Genomic DNA, 8,661 nt, shown 5'->3' on the forward strand with positions numbered 1-8,661 from the left:
AAACATGTAGGGATATTATTTCTACGAGTTCAAACTTTTTTTTATTATTTTTTTTTTGTGCAAAAAGGGTACTTACTATTTTTATTGTGCTTTGGTAGCCGCTGGTGCTGAAACTTGATGTCCCAGGTGGCATTCCTACAGCGATTCTCTATGACCTGAGGGAGTCCTGGGGCAGTCCGGTTATCCCGTGTGTGTTTAACCGTTCAGCGGTCGCGGCGGCGCTCACGATCTTCGGCCAGTCGCGTCGGAGGGATGCGATCACTTGGCAGTGGTTTGCCCCACGACGAGCAAGTTGGCGATGGTTCTGTCCTCCGCAGGAGAGTATGGCTTTGCAGCGCCGACTCACTTTGTCACTGGAGTGGTTAGGTGCACGCAAGTCACCTGGCCAACCAAGCACTCTGTGTAACACAGACACACATTCACATCGCCGGCATCAGCCAAACGCCTGCTTGAAGACGCGGTACGTTAGTAGGTACGGTAGCCTGTCTTCAAACCGAAGCTCGCGGAATGCTTCTACGACGAAGATGATGGACGGCCTTCTCAACAGGGGAGACGCTCGAACCAAGATCAATTCATACCGCCGTGATAGTGACGGCGGAAGCGCGATACGGCATCCAGGATCCCTCGCAGACGTAGAAGTGAGCACGGCAGCCGAAGATCGAGCGTGCAAGCACTACCGAAATTAACGAAAGACCTGTGTGAGCAAGCCGTCAGCTGTAGTGGCGGAGCGCGGGAGGCCCGGCTTACGGATCGGCTTATGACGACGTTAGGTTGACTAATGGATTTCGCCCCACGCTTCGCTTTATTTTTTCGTCAGAAACTACTGAGCGCAACTTTCTATCCCAGTTTTTTGTTATATTTTCTTGTCCCAGCAGACAAAACACACAAAAACAAGTGTTTTGCCGTGTTAAAATTGTTTATTGACGAAAACGTGTTCTATGTGCACGAGACGAATTTGCGATCGCAATCGTAATAGACATCACTTAAATGTCATTTTAGTTGTCGTCTGGCAGGTCTCATCCTGAATGTCATTTGAAAACCTGAATGTCATTTGGCGTAAATGCCATTTTAGCTGCCGTCTGACAGGGGTATTATACTTGAACCAAAGCGCTCCAGCACCAACAAAAAGGAAAACAATAACGATATAAAGAACACCTCTGCTTGTTAGGAGTACATACAGCCTGGCTGTACTTGAAGCATTGGGCTATTCTGTATGCTCATTTTACAACTTTTTTTTTTTTTTCCTTCTTTTAAACATCCGCGCGAACAAGTAGCATTGATTGCGGTTCGGAAATCAGCCTGAATCTACTGTGGTGAATGGCGCGCCCAACTCCCAGGGGTGGCGACACTTGATGTAAAAGCCACTCCTGAACGGCCACTGGAGCAGCCCCACTCCCCCTCGCTGCATGTTTTTGCACGACACACAATCGCCCGTCGTTTTATCGAGTGTCGAGATCATGCGACCGCGCTAAGGTGCCGACTACATTTCTCTTGCGCGGTTTGTTTGAATTTTGCTTTGTTTTTCGTGTGTAAGGTGTGAGTGTTGTTTGCTATAGTGCGCTGTGGTGTGTGTAATCACATGCAACCAACTCGCCCAAGCTGCTACGTTTACATTTCTCTGTATTGACATGTGTGATCCGGGCAGTTTAGGTTTTAAGTGCTCGTTTACAACCATTCTTAGTCCAAAAGCAACCAACAACTGCGCTTCTGGGTGCAAGTTCGACCCGTCGGAACGGGTGATGCCCGAGTAGCATCCGCAATGGCGCAGGATCTTAATTGTGATGTTAAACGAAGAGGCTTCCACGAGCCAAAGTTTGGATAGGTCTACATGCCTTCAAGAGTTAGAGGATGGGATTGCAACCTAAGTCGGAGAAGCCCGCAATTGGTCCCTACCCGTGACAGGCGACGCGATTACCGAGCAAGTGCGAATGATGCGGTCGATCTGGTCATTTGCGAAGTGCGAGATTTCCCTGGATGACGCCGACAACTTGCTTCGGGAACATGGCAGTGGTGACGATGGCAAGGACGGAACCAGTGTGGACGAATTGTAGTCTCTGGTCGCAGCCAGAGTGAAAACAACGGGGAGCAGCTTCACCCGTCTCGCCTCCAGCCAGAGTTTCGATGACGCTTCCGCATCTCGTGTGCCTTGTGCGTGCATGCGTGGCCAAAGCATGCCAGAAGGCATCCAGTTCGTGCCGGAGGCTGGGCTTTCGAAAGACGTCCTGCTATTCTCACGTCCTCCCCGTAGAATGCACCACTAGACTTGGTTTTTCCTTTTTCTCTTTATTTTTGTTTTTTCTTGGCGTGCAACTTACAACTGTGTAAATACGGTAAATCGGGCCAAAGTCACGGACAGCTAACATGGAAAGCCACCGAGTCGAGCGACAGAGATTTTCCCCTGCCGTTTGGTTTATGACCAACCAATGGAAATGGAACAATCGGATCGTCCATAGAAGACCGTTTGCTGCCGTAGCCGCGACCCCATTTCGGTGTTTCGACTCCGCTACGGCGCCTGAAACGCGCCTCCGACCAATGCATCTGTGGTGTCCTCGTTTGTGGTCGCTCGATTTCCACCCTTTGATTTCGGGTTGCTGCTGCCCGCCGCGACCCTGGCCATGGCACAGCGGCAGAAGTGGCCGTGGTCAACGCCTGTTCTGCTGCGGGTCGCTTTTCGGCTCGGCAGTTCACGCGAGCTCCGTTGGTTCCGTGTCCAGACGCCGCAACAACAGCGACGCTCCCGTCTGCCTGTCTCTTATGCCAGAGTATTTTTTGCAGGATCGCGACATCCTGGCAGTTGGTCATGAATGCGCACGACACGTTGGCTCCTACGACATAATTTGTTGCCCCTTCGGGACAACTTTCGAGACGTGGACAGTGTAGAACACTGAACACACCGGGTGCCTTAGTGTGCGTGCATCTTCGCGGCGAAAAACACCCAACCCTCGGAAAAGATCTCTCAATGCGAGTACTCACTTTCGACGATGTGGGCACTTCCTCGGTGCCTTCCGGATCAACAAGCGTGGTCGCTGCCTGTGTCCTCCTCTGTAGCTCTTTCTCCCTCCATTTCAAGTGTGCGAGGTGTCGCGTCAAACCTGGAGACAAAGACGCGATTGATGCCATGCTTAATATGTCAGGAGAGAGATGATCTCGGGAGTTTTGTGTAAAATTGATCCGAGATGGCAATGGCTTAAATTGAAATAAACTAAGATTAAAAAAAAAAGAGTGGGGAAAGGGGAGAGGGAAATGAGCACTCATTCTGTAGCCTCTCTCCTTTCATCTTTTTTCTGTTTATACTTACTCATATTAGACTCGAGTAAATTTGATATGAATAGTGCAAGCGGCACATACAGTACGCCAGTACGCAGGTCGCCATACCTCGTCCGATTTGAGTATAGGCTAAAGGGGTGTCCAAACAGGACACTACAAAACGCACGACTCCGACAAATCGTGAAAATTGAAGCGGGCGCGAAGCGGGCGCGTCCGCTTCCAATTTTCACGATTTGTCGGAGTCGTGCGTTTTGTAGTGTCCTGTTTGGACACCCCTTAAAGGGACCATGAAATGATTTTAAAATCGAGTTTCATCCACCGCACGTCGTAAAAGGTGTGAAAAGAAACACAAAAACACAAAAATAGGGAGCCCAAAAAAATTATTTGCCATAGAACTTTTAAAAGAAAACTGGACTCTTTTGCGCCTTCCTTCCTTCGCCTGTTCACTACGATGCATACGCAGAATCGGTGCACGTCAGCCGAATCCACATCGCCTATTGGGTAAGAGCCTACCTCACCAGCACCGCGATCGTAAACAATAAATAGCCGGCGAATGTTTCCTAAAAGTTTTGTTAAATAATATTCAGATCCACATTTTGTAGCATAATTAGAGATGTGTGGCGAAAATTGCCAAATTTGATAATGCTGAGAGCCAAGCGCCATCTATCGTGTGGTAAACGAAGCAACTACTGCGCGTGCGCAGTAGGGCAGGGCCGCCAGTTACTTGGGTGACGGCGACCGATGAACATTTATTTTCTTTGTTTTCCTTCCTCTCAAAACTCTGACTGACTGAACGTTTATTTTTCTACGTGTTCTTCCCGCGCGTGCCGACTTCAAGCAGCAAGAAAACAGTACTTAAAACAGACCACGACGAACAAGAACGCTGGATTCACCGACTCCGACGAAGCATATAGGCCTAGCAGGCATTCCGACTCGGCGCTGCGTTGCTTCGTCGCAAGACCGTCTGCCTACGACCGGCTGGCGTGCTAAATGGAATATGCCCGCGCGACCCTTGTGGACCCTTCCCGTATTATAGTTTGATCACTGACCTCAATTCTAGATTAAGAGGTGAGGAGGTCAATCTCTTCCCCTTGTTTTCCGAGGCAGTGTTGACGAACACTCGTCGAAAAGGGACTCTCGTCGATTCTATCTTCTTGTTTTGTGTGATATAGAGCTGAAATAAACGCCGTATGGATTGCCTTCGTAACACGGTATGTACACTTTGTTATTGGTATGCCATTTTTATTCTGACAGACTGCACGTCACTGTCGACCCCGGTCCAACCTTTCTTTGCCGAGTGTCGCGTCAGTATCGAGTTGCAATCGTAAAAGAATGGTCCCGAAGCGCTTACCAACAGCGCGAATACAAGACTTCCATCAAGCGCGCGCGTCCGCTCCGAGTGTAAGCAGGTATTTACGTGGCTCTTGCTGACACTCGTAGTTCAAACGTATCTTTTTTAACGTCGGCTCGCTCCTGCATCTCCGAGGCCGCGAAAAACGCCATCTACGTCGCTTTGCAAACGACTGACACGGGCCGGCCCTTCTGCCAACAATGACGGGGTGGTGACAAGACTCGCTGCACTTCCCAACAGGCATACCGGCGTATGGGACTAGTCCCATGCTGTCGCTGTAGCGCAACATATCTCATTGAATTTCGCTCAGCTGCGATGCGGCGATGAGAGGCGCCGATTCAGGAAATACGTCGGTGACATCAGCGCAGTAAAACCTACCGGCGCACCCCAACTCGTTGCCGCTAACACTCCCATTCTCCTACTGCCGAGAGAACTTCCGGTTCCGGAAACGGTCTACGTCACGGCTTCTTTTGCGGTCAGTTGGAGAGAATGAAAAAGTCGATATTTCAATAATTTTTTGTGTAAAAGTTAATAAACCGAGACGAAAACGGATGCCTGTTCGGCATTCAGTGAACATTGACGGTTTAATGTAAAAGTTATCTGGAAAAAGTAAAAAGGTCATTTCATGGTCCCTTTAACGCGGAAACGTGGGCGATATTAAGACGCAACCGTGGAATGGTTTAGTAAAATTAACGGGCAACAGTAGGGCGGATCTTAGATCAAAATTTCAGTTCCTGCCGCTATGCAATTGACGGTGAATCACTGCTTCGAGGAATCTAGTAGAAAAGACAATGTTGACGAAAGCAGACGGACTCACTCGTTAAGTGCCGTTTTCCTTTCCTGTGGTTCGCCAGCATTTCGATGGTGTCCAAGACCGGGCGGTGCTGGCATAGCGTGCACGCGTACCTACAATAACGAAAGCGGCACAATCTCCAAAACCGTAATGTTGTTAAAAACAAAAACGCGACTCACTTTCCGTTCTTGAGGAGTAACGCTTCATCTTCGGGAATGTGACCGACAAGCAGCTCACTAATCCTGCGCCGCTGAGGAATAAGTAGGAATAGGTGAAGCAGAATGGATGAGTTTTCATGTCCACTAAACAGATGCTAGCTTATTTATAAAACGAAAGAAAACTGACCTGCAAATCCTGAAGCAGCGATGTATCTGTCCCTTCTCGTTTGAAAGACATTTGGATTTGGATTTGGATTCTCGTGGCTTTGACGGCTTTGATGGTCACCAGATTCTCTTTACCTATAATATTGTTATTTAATTTAGTTATCATATTATTTATATTACATTACGTTTTGTTCTATTAAGTTTCAATGATCCTTTTCATTTGAAAGAATTCGTGGCCAAGCCGAGATATCAGCTAAGTTTGTACAGCGGCCGAGAGAGGGCGACTGTGAGCCGGCCCATTTTTTTAGTAGTTTTAATTGAATTAAGGAATGTTCTTGAGAGTTGGGCAGATTTAAAAATAAAAACAGTAAACAAAAAGTAAAAGATGTGGGGTTTATGCCTTCATTACTCGGTTTATTTTGTGACACGGTTGTCGTCTGCCAACTGCAGCACCGGGAAATTTGATTAGGATAGCCATTTAAAATTTGGTCATTTCCCCAGCTTTAATTCGCATGTTAAATGACGATATGCAGGCTTCTTACCGAAGGCCAAGTCGTCAAACATCCTACAAAGCCAGATGACGGGAAATACTTCTGACCATCGAAATCAGCGCCGACACGACGCTGATTTAGGACCCTCAGAGTGCCTCCCCCCTCAAAGTGCGTATCTCGCATGTTCCTTGTCGAAGTAAAAAAGTAGTGCTGCCGTCTTTTCTGGCGCATGCAGTGGACAGAAAACGGGAAACTCAAACCTCGAGCTCCCCTATGCGTTCCGGCTAGCAGGCCAGGCCCCTCCCACAATACTCTCTGCTCGCCATGATTTGTGGTTTCCTCCTCTCCAGTCGCCTCCTCTCTGACGTTCGCTCTTCTAAAGTGGAGAGGGAAGAGAACTTTGTGGTACGAGTATGTTCTGCTTTTCTGAACGTGCAACAGACTACCCGGAGCACAAGTTCGTCTGCTTCTTGGGCAGGGGTTGCGGTGTCGTCAGAACGCCGAGCTCTGATTGGCTCCGATTGGAAGGATAGTGGGTAGACCTCAAGGCAGCTAGCGTGGAGGTCTTCCCATTAGGGAGTTTTCGTAGATCGTTTTCGCCGTCCCGCAAGGCCCTCCGCAACCCGCTACGATAGCGGGAACTCCACGGTCAAGCCTATCGGCTCCCAGGCGCAGTAGCAACTTCTTCGTTGCGGAACGCTTAGCGGAGGGGGCAGCGCGGTCTACGAAAACTCCCTACTATCTCCCCATCGGAGCGCAATTCCGTGCAAGAAGCAGACGAACTTGCGCTCCGCATGGACATCTCAACGCCATTAACTGGCGTTTACCAGATGTATGAACTGGAAAGGCAAGAGAATTATGATAATTTTGCTGCCATTTGTCATTTTGTTCAATTAAAGACACTGTCCTTCATGCACCGGGGGTGCTTTTTCGGCTCGGGTTAATTAACTATGCATCGCAGAAAGCTCAAACTTTGTAAAGAATGTGACGCTAGCCGTTGGGAGGAAACGTAAATGGTTGAGAAGACTACGTTACCTGGGTCAAAATATAATTCAGAAAAACGAAATGTATCAATTAGCCTAATATCGTCAAAACAAAAACTGACATTGTGGACGCATACATGGGCGTACCAACCGGGGGAGCAAGGGGGGCGCTTGCCCCTCCAATTCTCAGAGTGTGTCTGTGTGTGTGTGTGTGTGTGGGGGGGGGGGGGGGGGGGGCAAGGCATGTGTTTTGCCCCCCCGCCCCCCTGAAACAGCCGCCACTGGGCAGGGCAAACAGTGGCCGGCGGCGCCTAAGGGATACAGAGGGCACCGCCCCCCCCCCCCCCCCACACACACACACACACTCAGAAACAAGTTGGTACGCCACTGGACGCATACGAGATTTATATAAGTGAAAAACACTTATCAGCAAGAAAGATAATATTATTTTCTTTCTTGCTGATAAGTTTCTTTCAGTGAAATAGATGCTACGGGGGCCCATATTGTCCTTGATTGTTATGACGATATTAGGCTTGGCTGGACGACGGCAGAGAAATTTCGTTCTTCTCAATTACATTTTAATCCAGGTAACGTAATGTTCTCAAACTTTCGCGCTCTATCCCAACCGCTAATGTCACACTCTCAGGGAGTTTGAGCTTTCTGCAATGCATAGTTTTCCCTGTTTTTTTTTTTTTTTTTTTACTTGGGTGGAAAAACACTTTTCGTTTCTCGAGAACGCTCTGTACAATTAAGGTTAGCAGCTAAACTAAAACTTACTCTTATTTATTTATTTTTAGCTTTAGCAGCATTAGTTGTGTTTGCTGTGTTTACAAATGACACAATGACATCAAAAATGTAGAATCGTAAAAAGGCAGCTGCACGCGTGTTTAATGATTTCTCGAGGTTCGCCTGAATTTGTTGGCGGTCCGCGACAAAGGAAGACATGCATCGAACGTGCTGTGAAGTCCCCTTTATTGTCTGCTAAGTCGATGCCACGTGGCAACAAGAAATCGCACGGAGTAACATTCAATGTGCGTACGGCTAAAAATCCTGTCATAGAAAAGATGCAAAGGTGCTAAAAATCCTCGACAATCCCTGACTGCATAGAAAGGAATTTAATCAGACAAAAATGTACCATGGTCTGTAGTTACGCCTGCCCAAACACAGGTCTTACAAAATCCAAAGTGTAAAGCATACGATATTCAAATGTTTTCTAGGAGAAACAGACTACTGCGTCATATGGATACTGTCTGGCGTTTGAAGGTAATCTGAGACATCCAAGTCCATAAGCAGAAAAAGGAAAGGGGGGGGGGGGGGGGGGGGGGGGGCTCTAGGACGGCTTTGCGGATGTCAAGCGAAAAGCTCTCTTTTTTTTTTTTTTTTTTTGCTTTTTGCAAACGCGTCGGTTTGAGCTATGATGGCCCAACGGTTAAATAACCTCCATATTTGGCAC

General features: G+C 48.1%; 1 protein-coding gene across 1 annotated transcript in view; it reads right to left on the reverse strand.

Annotated features, from left to right (window-relative positions):
• LOC115316026 (sodium channel modifier 1) overlaps positions 1-5,969 on the reverse strand; it is a 42,128-nt gene extending 36,159 nt beyond the window's left edge. The window contains exons 1-4 of the mRNA XM_029975362.4: positions 5,757-5,969; positions 5,591-5,661; positions 5,436-5,524; positions 2,974-3,092 (exon numbers count right to left, since the gene is read on the reverse strand). Coding sequence (XP_029831222.2) covers positions 2,974-3,092; positions 5,436-5,524; positions 5,591-5,661; positions 5,757-5,900 — 423 coding nt within the window. The 5' untranslated portion in view covers positions 5,901-5,969. The remainder of the gene's footprint in view (positions 1-2,973; positions 3,093-5,435; positions 5,525-5,590; positions 5,662-5,756) is intronic.
• Positions 5,970-8,661: the final 2,692 nt, after the last annotated feature.

Source organism: Ixodes scapularis, unplaced genomic scaffold, assembly GCF_016920785.2.
Source record: "Ixodes scapularis isolate PalLabHiFi unplaced genomic scaffold, ASM1692078v2 PGA_scaffold12__126_contigs__length_90152505, whole genome shotgun sequence".
Lineage (NCBI taxonomy): Eukaryota > Metazoa > Arthropoda > Arachnida > Ixodida > Ixodidae > Ixodes > Ixodes scapularis.